This window comes from Podarcis muralis, chromosome 5 (genome assembly GCF_964188315.1).
Source record: "Podarcis muralis chromosome 5, rPodMur119.hap1.1, whole genome shotgun sequence".
Taxonomy (NCBI): domain Eukaryota; kingdom Metazoa; phylum Chordata; class Lepidosauria; order Squamata; family Lacertidae; genus Podarcis; species Podarcis muralis.
The window spans coordinates 28,918,846-28,942,604 of record NC_135659.1 but is presented as its reverse complement, the minus strand read 5'-3'; the positions used below and the strand labels follow the sequence as shown (position 1 = coordinate 28,942,604).

Below are 23,759 nucleotides of genomic sequence, written 5' to 3'. Positions count from 1 at the left end.
GACTATATTAATAAACACAATTAGAACATCTGCACCCACACCGTCCTCTTCAAAAGAGCCCCGATATCTGTATTTTTGTTTCACATCAACACTCCCAGGTAGTTAGCTTAAGATACTGAGATACAATGTGATGCCCAAGGACACTAAATTAAACTCATCGCTGGATGGAGAATTCACATTTTGAAATGCCTTGTTTTGACACTGCCATCAGGGCTGATCTGTAATAACTTGCCCTGCTCAGTGACCAAACATGGAAGGAAGGAGACAAAAACACAAGGCTGGGTGAATTGGGCCACAGTTATTTTAACGCAACCAACTTGCAGAGGGGAATAATGGTGAGACATACTCCCTACTCATAACAAACTGCGGGTGAGCCAACCTGCCAAAGGTGAGGGGTACCACTTCATTTGAGCTGTCCCTTAAGCCCCACCTTTAAGGTGAATAAAGAGGCCCCCAGAATTATAGGTTGATGTTACACGTTGGCCCCAAAGGTGTCCCTTACCATGCCAGTGAGTTCCACAGCCCTGAAGGTGAGTCTCAGAATTACAACCTTAACTGCCTGATAACCTCTGGAGACCTACCCGCCAATGTTTAACCCATTTAACCACCAGTTTAACCTATTTATTGGTTAATCTTTGTTCATTACACCTGCCAGCAAATCAGTACAGAATAGTGAAAAATAAAACCACCAAGGCCAATCAACTGTTGACTCCCCTCCCAATTTGGCCCTAAATGGTGACCAGCAATGCCTGTACTGAATAAAGGATGGGAGGATGGGTAGAATGAACATGCTGAAGCCAGGCCAGGCCTAAATAGCCCTGCATTGGCCCTATCCCCAACACTGGGGCTGTGTGTGGGACATCATTTTGCCTATATAAGCAACAGCACTCACATAAACACTGGCAATAGAAGGCATGGTTTCGGGGCCATTCTAGATTTAACATCCTTTAAGCCAGGCATGGCCAAAGATGGCCCTCCAGCTGTTTTGGGACTACAATTCCCATCATCCCTGACCACTGGTCCTGTTAGCTAGGGATGATGGGAGTTGTAGTCCCAAAACAGCTGGAGGGCCGAGTTTGGCCATGCCTGCTTTAAGCTGACTGAATGGCTTGTGAGTATAAAAATTAACAACACTCTACAGTTGTCCCTGTTAAACAAAAATTGCAACAAGCTGTTCATGCACTGAGGGAAGAATTCAGTAGTGCTCTTTTAGATTATATCCTACCCAAAACCTGAAACGACCACAAGATCAATGCACAGGAACCTATGTTTGTTCTTAATCTCTCTTGCACCTACTGGAATGTAATCGTTCTCTTCAGTTCTTCATGGACTGTTAAAAACAACAACCACCACTCACAAACCCACAACCTTAGGGTTGGTACGCATTTGCCTGTTCAACCCTTGATGAAAGCAAATTCATCCAAGGTGTAAATTGAGCTATCGGAGATTTAGCAGCGCAGACACACGATGGCATTCAAAATGCAGAACCTTTCCACACGTTTACTTGCCTGTAGTCAAGGAATGTACATGCATGAATATACATTTAATGCTCACTCTTTTGTTGCTGTGGGAGGAGGTATAACCATAAAGAAATGGATTCTAATTACCAATAATCAGGGTGACCCCTATGTATTTTAAGTATGAAGCAACGCGGGCGAGGTGTTATTTATTTACTTCATGTTGAAGCTTTAATTAAAAGCTGTGGAAACCCATGACTGCTGATGCAGTAGACTTCCTGCTGCGTGGTGAGCGGATAGTTCAGTGGTCTGACGTTGTTGCTAGCCCAATAACCTTCTCCCTGCTGCACTGTGTATTTTAATGGGCTTTTCTTATTTCCCCTACAGCAAAATAAGGGCAGCGGTGGTTGTATAATTCCTCAAGAATGTAGATGGCGAAAGGGACCCAAGGGATTCTATAAACTGAGAGCTACTGTCAAAAACAGCCTCCGAAAACATGATCTGTCTCCACACAGCCATTATGAAGGTGTCACTTCGACCAATAGCAACTGATGGGGATTCTTAAATTTCCGTTTTGTTTAACATTGCTCTTTAAAGCTCCATCAGAGCAAATGGCAACCTGTGGGAAACCCACACTGATATTTGCTCCGATTCCAGTTTAAAGAGTGGGTTTTCACAGGGAAAGCTGGGGGCAACAAACAGACAAACCACCACACTCAGACACAGAACACTGAAGTGCAGGCCTCTGACTTGAAGGAGTGAGGCAAAAAGCAAGTGTGGATAAGCCCTGGGTGAGTAGTTTCTAAATTATTTAGTCATTAAATAATTTATATCCTCCCTTTTTCTTCATGGGGCTCAAGGTGGCTTGCATGGTCCTCCTCATTTAATTCCCACAACAAGTCTGTGAGGTAGGTGAAGCTGAGAGTGAGTGGCGGGCTCAAGATCACCCAGTGGGGATTTGAACCCTGGTCTCCCAGGTCCTAGTCTGACACTATAACTACTGCACCACGCTGCTCCTCTAATTAGGTGGATCACCTAATCTGGATGGGGTTGCACTCTTCCTGAAGAAAGAGGGGAGCAGTTTCCTCTATCTATCTATCTATCTATCTATCTATCTATCTATCATCTATCATCTATCTATTATTATTATTATTATTATTATTATTATTATTATTATTATACCACCCTTCACCCATAGATCTCAGAGCTAGTCACAGCATAAAAATACAAGACAAAAACACAAAATACATAATAAATACAAAAACAAAACAACCACTCTCCCTGCCCACCACTACATCACTCTTGTATGCAGATGTAACTGTGCGATTCAAACATTTGTTGATTTATTCATGCATTCCCTGATGAAAACGTGAACTCTGCTCTACTGCCGATGCGCCAACATGAAAGGGTGTTAAGAGGGCTAAGTGGGATGTTCTGCAACTCACCGTAATGGCTGGTGCCGCAAAAGCCAAGCTGAGCAACATCAGGAAAGGAACAGCCTCTTGTGAAGGTTCGATGTATGGCATACTGAGACTCCTGTCATAGCAACTGAATCCAGAGTGAACCGGCTTGAAGACATCCGTCAGCTCAAGGAAATAGAGGCTAACCACAGAGGAGGCCAGTATGGGCAACTGGGAAGGAAGGAGGAGGAAGACTTGTTAAAAGCAATGCATACATTTTTGGGGTCTCATCTGCAAGCCTATATAGCAACACGAGCAAACGCAGAGTTGTGATGGCTTTGCAGCCGAAACGGGGCTAATCAGAGAGAGCTGCGTGCCAAGGCCTTGGGCCCCACAGTTCCCTTAGATAATAAACACACAGAAATGGATATTTTAGGTTTATGGAATAAATTAGGCCACAACTTTATTGGTTACAGATGTGAGCAGTTTGGCTTAGGCATTGGGTGAAACCAGGCTATATCCTGACTCCTGCCTGTCTGCAAGGAGTCTCACTAAGGGTAAACCACCAGTAGGGGGAGCCCTATGACATACGTCAAATCGGGGCACCCTGCGGAATCCCCGTTGGGGTCATGGCATGGCCCTAGCCCACATCCAGGCTTCAGACAGGATTCACACCCCCAGATCCCTTTAACAGAATACCCTTACTGCCCCCCGGCTGCATCACAATTGAGCCAGTGTGGTATAGTGGTTAAGAGCAGTGGACTCGTAATCTGGGGAACCGGGTTCGCTTCCCCGCTCCTCCACATGCAGCTGCTAGGTGACCTTGGGCCAGTCACACTTCTCTGAAGTCTCTCAGCCCCACTCACCTCACAGAGTGTTTGTTGTGGGGGAGGAAGGGAAAGGAGATTGTTAGCCGCTTTGAGACTCCTTAAGGGGAGTGAAAGGTGGGATATCAAGTCCAAACTCTTCTGCATCTTCTTCTTCTTAAACGGCCAGTGGCCACGCCCCCAGCTGCACTGATTGGCCAGCTGGGGGTGTGACATGGCCGGGCATCAGCATGACATGCGCAGCATCCCTCCACCCTCTGGTTGGATCACTAAGGATCCCGGATGCCTAGCCACATCCGGGATTTGTGTACTTCTGAAACATAAAAGCCCTGCCACTCAGAGACTGAGTTTGCGATTAGTATAAATGATAAATGAAGCATCTTTAATTTTTTTAAGCACAGAAACCTGATCATATATCAGTTTACATCTCTTAAATGTGTCTGATTGTATGTACACTCACAGCAGCCAAGCAGAGGCCTAGCTGCTGCTACTGCAGCCCCAGGGGCACATCATGTGCCTTTTCCTGAGGAGAGGCTGCAGTATCTTGCATGGGGAGGAGAAGGAAGTGGGAAAGTTCACGCTGGGTTAGCAGACTTTCTCTTGCACAAATCTGCGATGTAGCACCCTGATTGCTTTTTTCACGCCTTCCTCTTGGTACCTATCTGGAGCAGCTAACCCCTAGACTGCAGGTCAGATCAACCCTCCAAGCTCTTCAGTAAACACAGCACTGAGGTGGTCAGAGAGGTTTCACCTTCACCTCTCAGCACAGTGCCCTGGTAGAGATGCAATTTGCTCCCTCTCTGCTCATCAGGCCGGCCATTTGATGCCTGGGAAGAGGCTGATAACTTAAGTCTCTGCATCCAGTCCTTACAAATCTCAGATCCCAAACCAAATCGGGCTGATATGGGTCACTCTGAGATATGTCCAGAGTGGGTCGAAGCAGCACTAGATCACTCTGAGGCAGTTCAGGTCCACCTGCAGTGATCTGGGGCTGTCAAAAGGTGGAGGGTGGTGGTAGTAAGGTAGTGAAGGGGATACAATACAGGCAGAGATGTTGTCTGCACCATCTCTTTCTTCCTTTCTCTCCTTGCCACCAACCACATCTTAAATTAGAGTTTAAAGCACTGATTCACTTTGGTCAGAAGGGGGAGAGAGGAGATTATGCAGGTAAGAGTCTCTGCCTGTATAGTCTCCCAATGATGCCACAGGACACATTTAATCGGGGTTTAAAGCCTTGATTTTTAAATAGGGGCTATATATGTCCCTGAGGTACGCGGGTGGCGCTGTGGGTTAAACCACAGAGCCTAGGGCTTGCCGATCCGAAGGCCGGCGGTTCGAATCCCCGTGACGGGGTGAGCTCCCGTTGCTCGGTCCCTGCTCCTGCCAACCTAGCAGTTCGAAAGCACGTCAAAGGGCAAGTAGATAAATAGGTACCGCTCCGGCAGGAAGGTAAACGGCGTTTCCGTGCGCTGCTCCACTTCACCAGAAGCGGCTTAGTCATGCTGGCCACGTGACCCGGCTCCCTCGGCGAGATGAGCGCCGCAACCCCAGAGTCGGCCATGACTGGACCTAATGGTCAGGGGTCCCTTTACCTTTTATCTATATATGTCCCTCCCATTTGGTCTGAGTCCTGAGTTGGGTCCTGATTGGTCCAGGTTGGACTGTGGCCTAATCTGGATCATCAAACTGGACCCCAAACAGAATTGGGGGTACCTTCCACAGCCCAGGTGATAACCCCCCCTCTCCAGCTCTTCAGCACAGATCAGTTGTAGCAGCTGGGGGCTGCATGCCTATTCTTATTTTGATTATTTATTAAATTTGTATACTGTCCTATACCCGCACGCCTCAGGGAGGTTCGCAACATAAAATCCCAATACAGAAACATAAGATACATAATAAAAACAAAAACAAGGACAACCCAATTATCCCCCTCCTCCCCAACACATTTTAAAAGGGCATCGGATGACAATCAACCAAAGGCCTGGTCAGAAAGGAATGTTTTTGCCTGGCGCTTAAAGGTGCATAATGCCTATGTGCCACACTCACTGCTGTCATGTGGTCTCAGAGGCTTGACCCGAGTGCCAAAAGAGTTTTGCCACCACTTGTATGTAATAGACTTTTTAAAAAGAAAAAAGCCAAGGGAAAACCATGTATGTTTTCAAAGGAGAAGTTGCAGGTGGCTATTTGAACTTATGAATATTTATTGAGTGTGCTGCTTTGAACAGCAGGAGCATTGCAATTACAGGTATTAACTTCAAACACCTTGAGCATGTCCGATGTAATTAGATGGCATAATGCTCATTGCCTTAACTTCTGGACTCAAATTGGAATTTTAAAGGCAAACAGATACAAAAGAGAGAAGGGGCCTAATATTGGCAACTTTAGCTGGTTGATGGAGAGCTAGCTTCTGCAATTAACCCTTGCTCCTGTTTGAAATTTACAGTGGGGAAGAAATAAGTGAAGCTTTAGTACAGTGGGTTTATGGGAGATGCATCTAAGTATTCAGTGACAAAACTATAAGTTTGGGATCCTAATTTTCTGAAAATGCATTGCGCAGGAAACAGTAGCTCTTGATTTCAGGAGAATAGGAGGTGAAGATGATCAGTATAATTAATAAGCTTGTTTAACCTCAAAATTGCTTGAGTTCTTTTTAGTATCGCACAAGTGCCGTAATAATAAAAAGGACAAACATCGATATGGTAATCCTTAGGAAAACATAGTGAAAAGATAACCCCCAAATCAAAAGTATTCAACATGAGGAATTATTCTACGACCTCCTCAGATGCTGCTGTCAGGTATTAATCACTCTCCCAACACAATGAAATTGATTGGCAATGGACTGAGGACCGAAAAGAGGATTTACTTCACAAAATGCATACTTTTGTCTGTGGAATTTAAGATGACCACTCACATAGATGTAGCTTTCTAAATGGTTTAAAGAAATCCAAGGACAGGTCAATGAACAGTAGTGAGTTCTGAAAGTAGGATTGACGGCTCCATGTTTTAAAGCAGTACACATCTGATTATTCCATACCTGGAGTCACCAGGGGGGTTGTGACTGCGTGCTTCTGACTTTCATTGGCCAATCTGTCTGTCTGCTGTTGGAAACAAGAGTTCAAGGCTCCATGGATGTGCAGTGAACCTGGCAATTTATGTGGTTCAGCCAGAAGCAGAATGTGATCAAGAGCACACACTTACTACTTGCTTCCATGGTTTATCACAGGGGTCAGCAAACTTTTTCAGCAGGGGGCCAAGTCCACTGTCCCTCAGACCTTGTGGAGGGCTGGACTATATTTTTTGGGGGAAAATGAACAAATTCCTATGCCTCACAGATAACATTTTAAATAAAAGCACACATTCTACTCATGTAAAAACACCAGGCAGGCCCCACAAATAACCCAGAGATGCATTTTAAATAAAAGGACACATCGACTCATGTAAAAGCACGCTGATTCTTGGACCGTCTGTGGGCCAGATTTAGAAGGCGATTGGGCTGTATCCAGCACCCAAGCCTTAGTTTGCCTACCCATGGTTTATCACCACGGGAACAAAGCTAGCCTCACATGAATGTACAAAATCTACCCCCATCCTCTTCTGGCCCAGGGAGTTCAGAAACACTTGCTTCTGTTTTGTAATTGATTGCAGTTTGTTGCATTGTTCAAATCTAACAAACTGTGGTTAAGCGTTGTTGTTGTTGTTGTTGTTTAGTTGTTTAGTCGTGTCCAACTCTTCATGACCCCATGGACCAGAGCACGCCAGGCACTCCGGTCTTCCACTGCCTTCCACAGTTTGGTCAAACTCATGCTGGTAGCTTCAAGAACACTGTCCAACCATCTCGTGCTCTGTCATCCCCTTCTCCTTGTGCCCTCCATCTTTCCCAACATCAGGGTCTTTTCCAGGGAGTCTTCTCTTCTCATGAGGTGGCCAAAGTATTGGAGCCTCAGCTTCAGGATCTGTCCTTCCAGTGAGCACTCAGGGCTGATTTCCTTCAGAATGGATAGGTTTGATCTTCTTGCAGTCCATGGGACTCTCAAGAATCTCCTCCAGCACCATAATTCAAAAGCATCAATTCTTCGGTGATAAGCCTTCTTTATGGTCCAGCTCTCTGAGTTATTCAAGCCCCTTCGCCACGACAAGGCAGTGATCCATGAAGGAGTGGTTAAGCATAACTATGGTTTATTTTAAACTAGCCAGCTTCCGACTATGATTTATGATGCTGCCTTATTTCAACAAATCATAATTTAGGTTAGTGTTTGGGGGCAACACTAAAATGTGCTTACTTGATCTCCTAGCAGCCACGCTGCAGGAGAAGCAGAAGTGAGCATTAAGATATCGAAACAGGCACAGAGCCCAAACTTTTAGAAATTCTCTGAGGGGAAAAAAGTAAGCAAGAATTAATATCCTGAAGTTACAGGAGGGGAAGGACTTGTTAGAAGCGAATACACACACCTTTTGCGGAAATGCCCTGAAAAATACTCTGGAATTGCTCATGGTTCTGTTCAACCTGCCCTGTCTTACCCAGCTGATGCTGCAGTTCTTAATAGTGAGTGCAGCGAACTAATTAATAGAGTTTGTTGCAACACATACACAAGCCACCCACCATTTCTCCTCCCAGTTTGATTGACAAAAATACATGCAAAATGATTAAGTAAAAGATATTTATTTCAGAAACACACTTGTGCTGCATTGCTTTTTTTAAAAATAAAAAATTATCGATATAAATACATACAAAATACAGTAAAAGTAATAAGTTTAACCAATACACCCATTTTAAATATGAGATAGTTGAATGCTGTATTGTAGTCTCAGTTGCTTTCAGGTTTTCCTCCCTATTGCATCATTGTTTTATTTTTTCTGTCTCTGCATGCGTTTGTATTGCATTGCTTGCTTGTGCTCTCTCCCTGTCTCTCTCTTTCTCTCTCTCTCTCAGAAGGCCATAAAGGAAATGCAAAAGAAACAAACAAAAGCTCTCCAATGTAGGAAACGCTACCTGTTGCTTCTCTGGTTATCAGAACATGCTGAAAGCTACAAGGAAATCTGGCCTTCAAAGAAAGAGCTCTGAGCATGCTCAAAACCATTCTGATGGTGCAGGAATGCATTAAACAACTTCCCTGTACAGGGTTGCCTTCAGATGTCTTCTAAAGTTTGCATAGTTACTTATCTCCTTGACTCAGAGATCTCAGAACTCTATACCCTCCAACACTTCTCCAATGACGTGTGCTGCTCTGGTTCACCAGAAGCGGCTTAGTCATGCTGGTCACATGACCTGGAAGCTGAACGCTGGCTCCCTCGGTCAATAAAGTGAGATGAGCGCCGCAACCCCACAGTCGGTCATGACTGGACCTCATGGTCAAGGGTCCCTTTACTTTTACCTTTAAGGGAAAGCAGGACATTCCAAGATCAAATCAGAAACTGGGGCGACTTGTGTAAATCCGCAACTGTCTCTGGAAAATAGGGACACTTGGAGGGTTTGCTAACCTGATCTGAGGCTGCTGGATTGTCCTAAACAACAGAGAGGGGTTGGAACCTGCCCAGGGAGGGAGGGGAGAAAATTGAAGGTCTAACAGCAAAGAGTGTAAGTGTTGTGTGTGTTCTGGATCTAACCGAAGCCTCAACGAACTAAAATTCCTGGTGGCTGCTTCTCCCATATTGGACATACTTAGAAGAAGAGAGTATAACTGCCAAACATGTAGCCAATTTAGGCCCAGATCTTGTACAGCAGCCATCAGATGCTGTTCTGATAAAGGGAATTTTTTTGAACATAGCAAAGGGCACTCCAGAACACACATCTTCTCTAAATGAAATGAAATGAGTCAAATCCACATGTAACCTAACAGTTGACAGGAAGCTCCTGTCCAATTCAGTCAGTTGCAGGTCTGTAAGCTGCAGTTACAGAGATACCTCCTTCCCTTGTCGCCTGTTCCCTGTCTGTTCCCTGCCTCTTCCACCAGCAACTCCAGATGCAAAGTGTCTCTGAGCAAGTACGTTCCATAGATGGGTAAGAACTCATCTTTGGGCTTCTATGCTACATTCTTATTTATTACTTATATAGTGACACGGTGCTTTACACAGTACAAGAGAGCAGACTCCAGCCCCTAAAGTTTACCATCTGACACAGGAGAAAGAGAGGAAGATAGGGAGAGGAAAGTGGAGGTAGGAATGAATAAAAAATAAGGCACAATTCCACCATCATACCAATTGCACACACTGAAGTTTAACTTATGTGTTTTATATTATGGATAGCATGCTATGGAAAAGCCAGTTTGGGGAATAAGGCACTCTTTGCATGCTCAGAGACACTTGAAACAGCATGTCTGTCAGTCAGTCTTACTCACTGGTCAAGCATTTTGGGGACTGCCGCATACAGCTTTTAAAAGAGGAAGATGTTGCTTAGATAGGCTTTTAAATGTCCACTGCTTTAGAAGCTTTGAAACACCGCAATTTAAAACTCACAAGTAGAGTTGATGCAGGTATGGTAGCAACCACAACCTTCACATTTGCTTCTGGAATTCCCCCGTGTCCTGTGGTGTTAAGCGTAGAGGAACGCAATGCTGCTCACGTGTGATATTGGCACTGCAAGAGTTAATTATATAATTTATCTCCTTGCTTTCCACCTCCCCCTTTGTATCTCATCAAATAATCTGTGTCCTTGTAACTTTCCCTGCAACATGTGAGGACTAAATCCCACTCCATCTGGAGGATAAAAAAAACAGACTTCTGCATAATTCCTCCCCCCCCCCCTTTCTAATATGACATAATGCAATAACAAAGGAACAACTTGCTATTTGCAGGATAATGAATGATCGAAACAGGGTTTGTTCCCTTAACGCTGTATCCACGCTGGCATTTTAAAACAAAGGAATCACGTTCTTTTTCTTTTTGATGCACACACGCACACCAAAGCACAGTCGCCACAGCTTTGCATATATGTGCATGCGCAGCCCACATTCATTAATGGGGTGCGCATGCATCGATGAGCCAAATATTTCAGTGGGAAGCAATGGAGCAGACGAATAGCACCGCCTATAGAAGAGTTTACAAATGGTGTCCATGGGACTCTGATAATTAATAGGCTCGGGGCACTTTCCTATAACTTCAATGGGTTTCCTGACATTCAATGGGTTTTCACATCTGATCCTGTGCACAGGAAGTAAAAGAAAGAAAAAAGGAAACTCATACTTATCAGTGGCATATATTCAAGTGTTTGCCTTGTTTATATGATTGGATAGGTTTCAATATTTGCCATTTTTCTCTAGACCTGTCAGTATAAAGTGTTATGGTGGTACTCTCAGGGGCATAACTACCGTATGTCAGAGACTAATGAAGAGAGCCTCTCAGTCAGATGGCTTTCAATGGGGGGCGGTTGACAAATGCAAGGTGTGTAAGGCTATCATGGGCTAGTACTAGTCCAGGATCAAAGAATCATAGAATGGTAGAGTTGGAAGGGACCCTGAGGATCATCTAGTCCAAACCACTGCAATGCAGGAATATGCAGCTGTCCCATATGGGGATCAAACCTGCAACCTTGGCATTACCAGCACAATGCTCTAACCAACTGAGCTATCCTATCAGGGATAGAATAACTCTGAATCCCAATTCCTGTGGAACCACAGCAGGAGAGGACAGTTGCTATCATGCCCTGCTTGTGGCCTTCCCAAGAGACATCCCATTGTAGGAATCAAGACGTTGTGCTAGATTAGCCTTTGGTCTGATCCCGTAGGCATCTTCTTTATGGTTGAATAGCATTTCCCTTTTCTCAAGGAACCCTTCGAACCATCGTTCCCTGAAGGGTCCCCGGGATCTGGTACAGAATCATTTGCCTCGTGAGTAACCTAGGATCCCCAAAATTCTTGTTATGTCCATTAAACTGGCCAATATAGATCTATAGTGTGGGGGTGTCCTAAGACTGTACAGTGGTACCTCGGGTTACATACGCTTCAGGTTACAGACTCTGCTAACCCAGAAATAGTGCTTCAGGTTAAGAACTTTGCTTCAGGATGAGAACAGAAATTGTGCTCCAGCAGTGTGGCAGCAGCAGGAGGCCCCATTAGCTAAAGTGGTGCTTCACGTTAAGAGTTTCAGGTTACGTACAGACCTCCGGAACGAATTAAGTACTTAACCCGAGGTACCACTGTATCCCAGTGCCAAGAGGCACTGCATGACCCTCTAGTGAGAGTTTCCGGGCCAAGGGTATAAAATCATTGGTCACAATCCTGCACAAGGCTAGGTGTACTTCACTCCCCATTGATTTCATTGGAAGCTTCTCAGTAAATTTAATGAAGCTGGCTTGGAGGCTCAGTTTGCAAGACAGAGAGTGATGCGGCAGGGCATGGCCTGAGTTGGGCATAAGTCCAGACACATTTATTTTCGCTGCCATGACTCAGCCTTGGAATTCGTGAAGTGAGACGTTAATCTATTTTCACGAGGTTGAGGGTTTCCCAAATCCTGCTACTACTTTTTCCAGACGATGCAGCTTTTATTCTCCAGGAATATATTGCAGAACGTGCTAGTACAGCTTCTTAAACAATACACGGTTGGACAGGCCAGTTTGTTTTAAATACCGGTACTATTGTACTGACAACCACAATTTGACTTAGCTTGTTCTTTGACGAGTGACATGTTTTTCCACTTTATGATCACAACATGGGAGATTACCTTAAACCCACCTAGCCCAACTGTTCCTCACTATGAATCCTGATGATCTCCACTCTGCTCAGTTACATCATTCCTCCTTCCCAACTCTAAGCAACGCAGAGAGCAAGGCCAGCTCCAGACAGGTAGGGATGTTTATGAACCAGGTGTGCTGCTCTGGGGGTTCCTGACTTAATGCAATTTTGCCTTTGCATGTGGATACATGGACCCGAACCCTCATTTAAGTGGCAGGCCCACTGTAATCCATTGCTACACACACAAAGCTATCGTCTTCCTTCTGCAAAATGTACACAACTAAGTTACTTCATGTCCTTCAGAGAGCACATTTCCTTGGTCCACACTGGTGTGCAGGAGAAGCAGAACTGTGTGTCATCAGCATACTGCTGACAACGTACTCAAAACTCCGGATGACCCCACTCAGCGGCAGTGTTAGAAACTGAGATATGAAAGCTAGGAGCTGAGTGGCACATTAAACCGAGGTTATAGGCGCCACAATGGAGTGTTTAGGTGAGCCCTTTTATAACAAGAATGCAAAGCTGAAAATGAATGAACTGCAGCTAAAATCTTATGTTTGTTTTTCACATGGCTTAGTCCTCATCCGAAGACTGCAAAAAACAAAGCCACACTTCCCCTGCCTGCCCCCCCCCCTAATATTCTTATGAGGGTCCCTTCTCCAGTCTTCAGAGAGTGGATGGAAGTGAGGAGGCAGAAAAAGGTCGTCCTTTTCTTCCAGCAGTGGCAGTTTTAAACTGAAATCTTGGGCTCAGTACTGTGCCCACAGCTCAGAAACTGCATGCATTAATGAAACTCCCCATCGCAAAATGTACCTAGAACAATGGGAGTTTTGAACGCTGCTCAGCGGTTTCATGCAGATGTTAAATAGCATAGGGAATAAAACTGAACTCTGAAGAACTCCACTCCTATGGGACTGCCTCTCCTGGTATGCCCTGCAGAGGACCTTAAGGTCCACAAATGACAACACTTTGGAGGTCCCAAGTTGGGTTAGATTGGTCTCAACTAGGGCCAGGGCCTTTTCAGTACTGGCCCCAACTTGGTGGAACGCTCTGTCACAAGAGACTAGGGCCCTGCGGGACTTGACATCTTTCTGCAGGGCCTGCAAGACAGAGCTGCTCCACCTACCCCTTGGTTTGGACTCAATCTGACCCTTATTTTTCCCTCCCCTTATGGTTTTGATCTATGGGCTACTTTTAAAATGAGGCTGATTTTAAATTGCATTTTAACCTGTATTTTAAATTGGCTTTCCCCCCTATTATGTTTTTACTGTAATTTTACTGGTGTTAGCTGCCCTGAGCCCGGCTCTGGCTGGGGAGGGTGGGGTATAAATAAATTATTATTATTATTAGCTCCATGGGGCTGAAAAGCACTCCCCAAGCATCACCCTCTGGGAGACACCATCCAAGGAGGACTGGAGCATCCACAAAGCAGTGCCACCTACCCCCAACTCAGACAGCCTCTCCAGAAGGATACCGTGGTCAATGGTATCAAAAGTCACTAAGAGGTTGAGGAGAATTAACAAGCTTACGTTTCCCATGCCTCTCTCTTATATAGGGTGACCCAAGCAGTTTCTGTGCCAAAACTGGGCCTAAACCCCCACTGAAATCAGATATAGAAAATCAGTTCCCTCCCACAGTTCACTTTATATCTGTGGGTGTGGCAGTGGATGTGTTAGACCGTTGTCTTGCCTCGGTAACAGGCTTGATGGGAGCCAATAAACGGAAGCTCAATCCAGATAAGATTGAGGCATTGTTAGTGGGTGGTTCCCTAGACTGGACAGATGGGAGGTTGCCTGCTCTTGAGGCGGTTACCCTCCCTCTGAAGTGGTGGTTATGTAGCTTGGGAGTATTCCTGGATCCTTTGTGGTTGCTTGAGGCTCAGGTGGCACAGAGTTGCCTTCCATCACTTTTGGCTGGTGACCCAGCTGTGCCCCTAATTTGGGAAAGGAATAGCCTAACTTCTGTTAACCTCTGGCTATACAAATTTAATGACTAATTATAACAGGCCCAGTGCTCTGAAACAGGCAGCTTCCACTTGCCTAGAAAGCACGGGTCTGAGTGGTTTTCCGCTTTCCCCATTGCTTTCACTGGGAAAATCCGCTCTTTAGGGTTGAATTGGAGCAAACATCAATCCACAGAAAACCTGATAGAAGTTTGCTCCAATTCAGCTGTAAATATTGGGTTATCCCAGTGGAAAGAGGCAGGACAAGGAGAAGTCTAGATGAGCCTAGGCTGCAATCAAAAGCAAGTTCATTCAGCACCATGGACAAGGACCATAGTGCTGGTTCAGCACCATAGGCAGAAGTGCAGCTGCGGAGGCAGAAAGAGCAAATGATCTCAACATAGGGATGGATCAGGTGAGAGAGAGCTTGATAGTAAAAATCCAAAATTTAGAAATAATTACTACGATTTGAAAAACAAAACACAGTACAAACTACAATAATGGGGGAAGAGTGTGACCAGGTGACCTCAGTTGCTAAACGCTGGTGGACAAATTTAAGGTCCCTGCTAGCCCTTTTTAGGATTATCTGTCCTTAGATTAGACTTGGACATGTCAAATAAAGGCCGGCTCTCTGTAATATAGGTCACCAGTTTGTCTGTGTGCAGGGCAAAGCCCTCCCAAGGCAACTTTGCAAACAAGACATAAAAACTGAAGCATCTCATTACAGTAAAACTAAACAATTAAAACAGCAGCATTTAAAAAAAAGGATTAGACCAGTTCATGGAGGAGAGGGTTATCAAATGTTGTGCTTAGTATGAAATAAGAGCCAGTGGTCTGATCCAGCAGGCTATTCTTATGCTCTTATTTCATCCTAAGCACAACATTTGTCTATTTATTACTTAATATCCTTCCCTTAAACCTGAAGGCTCCCAGGGTGGTTTGGTATATGGCAATTCATAAAAATACATCATTACAAACCTCGTAACACAAACAATATAAATAGAACAAAAATCAATATAATAAAATGACTAACATCAGAGAGAATCCAGCAGCAACTTATGTCTCACACGAGCCATTTATACTTGTTAGGGCCATGAATGAAGGATCTGCAAATGAAAACTTCTCATTGCCCTGAGAAGAGAGATCCACCCCCGGTCTACCAGGGGGATCTGAAAAGAACTCTTAGCAACTTGAAATCCTGTTCCCTAGAAGTCAATGGCTGCAGAAAATTGCACTGAGCCTTTGACTGACCAATTGCAGCATTTGATCTTGACCACCTAGCCCAGATTACAAAGCTCTGCAAGTAGATCCAGGACAATTTTCTCCATCTACTTCAGCCGCTCAACTTCCAGCTATGATCCTGCACCTACACTAAAGTCCTTGTACATGGTCCTGAACTTGCTTTCGTTTCTAGCCCATATCTGAGGATATATGGGCCATCATCTCTTCTCAGTGGTGGACATCAGAATGCACCAGGACAACTCTCATATAAAATCAACGTAAGCAATTAAGGAAAAAAACAACATTCCTTTAAAACCAGCAACAATGTAAATGGTTTGAAATGGTCAGTGCAACACCTCGGCTCAAGGCTGCTTGAAGTAAATGAGTTTTCAAATCTTGTTTGAAAGTGAATTGGGGCCAAATGTATATGTTCCATATATTTGAGTCCCTTTCTCTAGTGGCTGCCAATATGCTAGCTGCCTCTGGGAACAAGGACACACTAGAGCTATGAAACTGCCAGCAGAAGGCCAGAGGCATTTCTCCCAAGCAACCTGGCAAGTAGTTGTGTGTGTGTGTATTCCCCCTGCCGCCAAGGTTCGTGGGAATACCATGAAAAATGCCACTGACTCATGGGTATACTAAAGCAATAGAAGGTATATTCGTATATCTAGGCACCAGTTTCCCCAGTACTGGCAAACTGATTCCAGCACCACATTTTGAGCCAGTCACATGTTCTTGGGCTTTAAAATAAAATAAAATGAGGTGGTCCTTGGGTTGGTTGCATTTTTGACAGACTTATAAAAGTGAGCTCCCAACAGGCTTCCAAACGTAGCAGCTTCAGAATATTATAACATGAGCGAAAGCTGGTGGGCTGAATCCATCCATAGTTAAATTCATGTCACAAACATGTCTGCCTTTGTATTAATTCTGAAACCATCTCAACTGTAAGAGCCGCACAGAGGCAAAGGGTTGTGTCTTCCAGACAATTTATGCTATCCTTTGTCCATGATTATAAACCCAACACTTCTCTCCCCTTATCTTTGCCTTCCCTTTGAATTTATTCTGAGCCTTGTTGTCAAGACCATGTGGGTGGCGACACTGGATAATCACACTGGCAAGTCTCCTAAATTTCTATTTCCCCTTTCCCAGGACAACCTCAGTGTTTAAGCCTTAAATGGGGTCAGGATTCAACTTAAGTGTTGTATACCTTGTAGGATCTACAAATACAGTGGTACCTTGGGTTACAGATGCTTCAGGTTACAGACGCTTCAGGTTACAGACTCGGCTAACTCAGAAATAGTACCTCAGGTTAAGAACTTTGCTTCAGGATGAGAACAGAAATCGCACAGCAGCAGTGGGAGGCCTCATTAGCTAAAGTGGAACCTCAGGTTAAGAACAGTTTCAGGTTAAGAACGGACCTCCAGAATGAATTAACTTCTTAACCTGAGGTACCACTGTAACATCCTATTTGGATCTTTCACCAAGCAACTCACATCTCTGCCAGAGCACCTAATTTTCTGACCCTGGGGGCCAGAAGGCCCGGCTTTTCTGTTTGAGGTTAAGGATTCTCTGCATCTGATTTTGGGACACAAGCCTAACTCCATTTAAGCTTTAAACACTGAGGTTGTCAACAGAAAGAAAGTTCCAATGTATAGGTGCTGCCACACTAAAAGATGGATTTCTTAGAAACGTGGTATTATTTGGCACCCAGAACAGCACCAGTTCTACACTGTGTTTGTGTGAAAGAGTGTACACCTGTTGCTTTGCACAGCTCAGGTATGGTGTACACAGGGTCACAGATAATACGATCATTGAATGTCACATGTGAACACCTCTAGTGCTTGCCTGGCTGTGACGCTGGCTGTTAACAACCTCTGGCAGGCTGGACGATTGGCTTGCTTTTGCTTTCTAGGAATAATCAATGACCTTTAAGAAAAGAAGTCTAATTTCCCTGCTTTGGCCTTGCTCTCCTCGAGCTGGTAGCCACCTCAGGGGCTCATATCACTGTATGTATGCCTTCTTTGTACAAAAAGATTCCCAGCAGATAAGCAGAAAATGCCACTCTCCTTTTCCCACACTTGAAACGATGCTATGCTTTGCTAAATTAATCTTACCTCCATCTAACAGTTCTTTGTTTGCCCTGATAAATCCACAAAGCCTTGCCTGATGTTTAAATGTGTTATGTTTGATGTAATATTCATGTATGAGTTTTGAAAGTTGCCTTTTCTTTCTTTTTTTAAAAGGGCTCCACATATAACTCAGGTTTACTAAATCCTTTCTGTCTGTAGGTCCTCAGGAAACCCCATCCACCAGTATGTGGTGAGATCCAGCGCCGAGGGCCTTCTGGCGGTTCCCTCATTGCGAGAAGTGAGGCTACAGGGAACCAGACAGAGGGCCTTCTCGGTAGTGGCGCCCGCCCTGTGGAACGCCCTCCCATCAGATGTCAAAAAGATAAATAATTACCTGACATTCAGAAGACATCTTAAGGCAGCCCTGTTCAGGGAAGTTTTTAATATGTAACGCTGTACTGTTTTTAACACTGATTGGGAGCCGCCCAGAGTGGCTGGGGAAACTCAGCCAGATGGGCGGGGTATAAATAAATTATTATTATTATTATTATTATTATTATTATTATTATTATTATTAGTTCAGAAACAGAATGTGAAGATGGGTGGTAGCAACAGACTTAGGCTCAAGTGTGTGTCTGATCCAAAAAGAGGACACCAATTTTCATAAGATTCTCATGCGGTAATATTTACTATAACTGAAACAGAAATGCGACACATCTAACCGTAGTGGAGAAGACACCAGAGATGATTTGTCTGCCTGCTTAGTTTGCAGATCAAGTGATAAAAACTTGTTGATGGGCATTTTCAAAGCTTTTGCTCTCTCTTTCTATGGTCATTTTAAAACCAGAGGCTCAAGAATTCTTTGAGTGGAAGCCATGATTGTTGAAAGTGGTATCATAGTGCTTTAAATGTATGCAACTCTGAATGTGAATGCAACCCTGGACTGGATGACCCTCAAATAGAGGACACTATCAAACAGAGGACTGTCCTTTGTAAAGTTGGGTATATAGTCACCCTGGGCCATGCCCTCTGCTTACCTCACATTTGGTGCTATTGTGAGGGAGGCCTATGCACTCAAAGATCGTCCACATGAGTGAGAGCCCTGATAGACTGTACACTTCATGAACTGTAAATCACCTCAGTGCAGTTCTGAGGGCGATATGTAATCTGGAGCCATCCAGACCATGGAAATCCAATCATGAGAATCCTCATTGAACACACCACATTCCAAAATGAGTAACATTCCCCTTCTCAAACGCCCCCCCCCCCGAGAAAATGTTCTCTCTTCTGCATGCAAGTATATTTCTATTACATGCTCTTCACTGTTGCCCTCATGGTCTGTGGCTACCTAAAACCACGCAAGTTTACATTTTATTCTTTACCTCCCACTCTCCACACCCCTGGGCTGCCTTGCCCTCTCCTGCTGGCTTTGGAGAAATAACAGCCAGCAGTGTGTTTTATTTCTTTCATTGTTCAGTGCAGTGAAGTCTTAATGGTTGGTTTCCCTGTACTGTATACAATTCTGAGAGCTATTCCCTGGGCGACAAAATGAAGTGATGACTTTTAAAAGCCATTTTTAGACTGATTCTGTGTGGGTTCTTCTGGAGCGATGGCGGCCTCCACATACTCTCTGATTTAAGAGGGAGAGAGCCAGCCCACATATCCTCCTCCCTCCCCTGGACAGAGAAACAAAATGCATTAACGTGACACCATCATGCTTCCCATTCCCCTGCTGCCACGTGTGGGGGGCTTGAAGTGCAATGACATCATTTGCTACCAGTCGGCTGCTGAGCCAAGTTCAAAGGTGCTTGGGTTGACATTTAAAGCCCTCCATGGCTTAGGGCCCACATACTCATTGGATCGGTTACTCCCCTATACACCAGCCCAGACTTTAAGACATTGCAGAGACACCCCCTTAACAATGTGACATGTGCCAATGAATGGTATGTAGAAACCTGTTAGAGGATGCTCTCAATCGCGCCACCTTGATTATGGAATGTCCTCCATTCACAGACTCAGTTGGCACCAATGCTGACAGCCTGTGGGCACCTTCGAAAGCGGTGGTGGACCTTTGACCTTCCAGATGTTGCTGAACTACAACTCCACAACAAGCAGGACCAACGGCCAATGATGATGGAAGTTTTAGTTCAAGCAACACCTGGAGGGTCAAAGGTCCACCAAATCTGCTTTAAAGAGACATTTATTCACACAAGCATTTGGCTAAATTGGTCAGTAGAGTTGATTCTGATTTGTTGTAATGGCTTTTGATGTGTTTTAAAAAATTTTTAATTGTTGAGCATGTAATATGAATTTTCCCTGTTGTAACCTGCTTTGGGATTGATTTTGAAAAGGCCAGGCTCGAAGTGGCTCCAATGAAATAAATAATATTCCATTCCCTACATATTCATTAGATTCTTCTAATCAATGTTGCTCAGCTCTCTGCAGCCTGTTTCGGAGGGTGTTGTGTTTGAAATCAGGAAACAGCTACACTTACCTAAGCAAAACTAATATGAAACCTCTGAGTACTTTCCTTTGGCAAAGCAGCCAACCAGTCTTGGACTCCCTTGACTTTGTCATTATGGACTGAACCAAGACCATGGATGATGCTTAGGTGACTGAGTGAAAGAAGGCCCAAGTGGAAGCAGTGATCTAGTAATTCAAAAATTAAGCATCTTGTCCTTTGAGCGCCTATCAACAATGGAGCATTTTCAAAGAAATATAGGAAGTAGACTCATACCAAGTCGGTCCATCTAGATTGGTCCAGCTACCTCAGCATTGTCTACACTGACTGGCAGATGCTCTCGAGGGTTTCAGATTGGGGACATATCCAGCCCTACTTGAAGATGCTAGGAATTGAACCTGGGAACTTTTGAATGCAAAGCAGATGTTTTACCACTGAGCTTCAGCCCTTACTCTACCCTACGGTGTCAGAAGGACCATACCTTTCAAAGTCATAGCTGCTCTCTCCCAATATAGGTCAAACTTTGCAAGAGTCAGAAAGGGCCTACGAAGAACATTCCATCCATTATCCTATCTCCTCCCACTCTTCTATGTGCCCAGGAGGGAGCAAGGACCCCAAGCTTCTGATTTCTACATTTAATATCATCTGAGCACTCTGGCACAGATGCTAATGACTCCATTTTTATTTCTTGTTTATGGAGACTAAGGAGGTGGAGGGCATTTAGGGAAAGACTTTTCTTTCCCTAAAACTTTTCCCTAAAACTTTTCTTACATGGGATAACTCACACATTCCCTCCTTCCCCTTTCAGAACTTGAGGAAGACTCTTCCCTGAATATATTTATGCTTCAGTATATAGGGCATTTCCCGTAACAAAATAATAAATGCTTTTCTGAGTGATCAATAAAACAATGCACCCAAGGAACATTTTAAAAACACTCATTTGCCTGCATCAGTTTTCAGTGTCTCTGCATCCTTACACCTTTAGTGTAATAATTTCTACAGTCCTTGAATTCCAGATATCTAAAACTTAACCACTCTATATGACTAAGGTGGAACATCTGTGGACCTTCAGATTTGTTAGACTACAAGTCCCATCATTCCTGACCACTGGCCATATTGGCTGGGGCCGATGGGATTTGGAGTCCAACAATATATTTGGCGAGCCAACCTTGCTATATGCCATGTGATTATTGCAAATGGGACACAACAGCTAGGCTTTGTGAAGCAGCTACTGGCTATCCTGGACCAGAGACTTCCTATTATGTCAACACAGAGCCCATCACTGGGAGTCTAGATGGGCTGGGCTGAGCTTCTTTTCTCCAGGTGATGGTGGGAGGCGACTGACTTCTACAACTTTTTCTGAGTCTTCTTGTCAATCATCTCTAAAGCAAACACAGACGGACTCAGTCCAACACTTCTTTCCTCAGCATATCCTCAGGTCTTCCAAGGATACGCTTGCTCATTTCCTGAGCTATCAACGAAACGTACAAATACGAAATTCCTTTTTGTGCCCCAGTTGCAAAAGAAGCAGTTCACAAGTGCCTATACATCACGCTGTCAGAAAAGAACCAAAATGAGTGCTGGTGGAACACTAACAAGGTACAACACAGAACAGCCATAACACTTCTGAAGCCATCAGTGGGGGAAGGGTGGCAGGCAAATGCATTCACACAACCGCTTTGCTTCTGCGAACACACACATCACACCTCGGACCACGTATGGAAACAGGAACCATCCAAGCACCTCCCATGTACCTGAACGTTCACCATGTAAATTGCATGCCAACAATAATGCAACACCAATTGTTTAGCAATCTAAAAACGTTTGTTCCCAACCTTAATTTTAATTTTCTCAAATAATGCATGCCCGCTACATGTACGCGTAGAACAACCCTCTTCCTCCCCCCAACCTTGCTCTCCTATTGGAATGATCCTGAGCACGTGAAGTGATCTCCCCTTCATTTGCAACCCTCCTTCAATCTTTAAAGGAATGATTTCTCCCAAACAGCGGAAGAAGTCTCTCTGTGTATGTGTTTCGCCCCTTCCCCCAATTTCAAGCTAGGTTTACACTCCTATAGACCGATGCTTCCTGATGCATCATCCTGATTTTTTTTTTTTGATTTTTTTTTGCTTTTCAGGAAACAGCTCTTTAAGGTGATCCAAAGGGAAATACATTGCCTCTCTTCCCTCCCACCAGTCCTTGATTAAAGATGAGATCAGGAGGAGATCCAGTTTCTGGGCAGGAATGCCAAGCAGGCTCTCCCCACCCATGTAAAGCATACATGCTAAATGTTGACAGGCAACCCACCTCAACCTTACACACACACACACACACACACACACACACGTGCGCGCCACTAATGCACAACTGCTCTTTGCTTTTGGGAAGCTGATCCTGGCGCGTGCCAGGTGGGGCAGGCGACAGATCCTGCCCCCTTACATCATCTCTCCCCCTCATCATCATCACCACCCCCACCAAAAAAAGAGAGGATGGCGCCCCCCCCCATCGTCTGCCCCACTCACCTCGACGAAATAAAAACAAGGCAACAGCGTGACGCTCTCCTTGACCACTTTGCTCTTCTGCCTCTCTTTCGAAGACATGCTGGACGGCGCGGGCAGGAGACGCGCAGCCGGAGCGGGCGGCAGCGAGTGCGCGACCGCGGCGGCGGCGCTGCCGGGCAGCCGTCCCCCTCTCCTGCCCCACTGCCTGGCGGCGGCGCTGATGTCACATCCCCCCGGGACCACCTCCCGGTGCGGGAGCAGCGCGCAGCCCACAACCTCCTCCTCTCGGGGCGGCAGCAGCAGCAAGAAGCCCGCTTGGCCGTCGGCGCCACCGCCACCGGCAAAGCCGCCACCGGCGCTGGCCGGCCGGCCTGCCGCTAGTCCTCCGGCTCCCCTGTCGGCCAGCAGGCGCCGGGCGGCCTCCTTCTCCAAAGCGGCGGCGGCGATCAGCGCCTCCTCGTGCCCGGCGCACTCCCCTCCGGCGAAGGGCCCGCCTTGCCTACATCGAGCGCTGCCGCCAGCCGTCGCTCTCGCCAGCCGGCTTCTTCGTGCAATATTCATAGGTCTGACGTCAAGGAAGCTGCTCCATGCGAAAAGGGGAAGGGGGCCCGCTTGCCTACATGGTGGTGGAGCGGGAAGAGGAGGAGGGAGGGGCGCGGGCACGGGGAGGCGGCCGCCTTAACCTCTTCGCCGCCGAGCCCCGACGCAGCATCATCATCCTCCTCGGCGACGGCAGGGTGGGGTGGCGTCGGGGGTTGAAGGCAGCTGCGCGAGAATGTAGGTCGCCCGGGGAGGGTGGGTGGGTGGACGCGCGAGCGAGCGAAGGAAGGCCCCCTTCACACGTTCGCGGCGTGGGCGGGCGGGCGCCTCCTATGGGACGCCTCGGACGGAACACGTGGCCTCTCCGGCGCGCGCGCACAGGCGCCCACACGCGTCCGGGAGACGCGGAACGCGCCATCCGGGAGGATGCGGGGAAGGGCCATGCTAGATCGGGGTCCAGGAGTACACAAGGGCGTCCAGTTGGAGAGGCCAGACGGGAGCTCACCTGGCTCAGGTGCTGCTGGACACCTGGCCTAAGGGAATTTGGATTGCAGGATGGGCCAGGATTTTTGTTAAAGGGGGCAGGCTTTTGTTGGGGCAGAACCTCAGATTTGTATTGATCTTTATTGATTGGGGGGCACCTGCCCCTCCCCCCCTACACCCATGTAATAATAA

General features: G+C 45.7%; 1 protein-coding gene across 1 annotated transcript in view; it reads right to left on the bottom strand.

Annotated features, from left to right (window-relative positions):
* Positions 1-23,349, bottom strand: part of PLPPR4 (phospholipid phosphatase related 4) — a 37,567-nt gene extending 14,218 nt beyond the window's left edge. Inside the window, exons 1-2 of the mRNA XM_077928467.1 lie at positions 22,566-23,349; positions 2,903-3,088 (exon numbers count right to left, since the gene is read on the bottom strand). Coding sequence (XP_077784593.1) covers positions 2,903-3,088; positions 22,566-23,105 — 726 coding nt within the window. The 5' untranslated portion in view covers positions 23,106-23,349. The remainder of the gene's footprint in view (positions 1-2,902; positions 3,089-22,565) is intronic.
* Between the last annotated feature and the right edge of the window lie 410 nt (positions 23,350-23,759).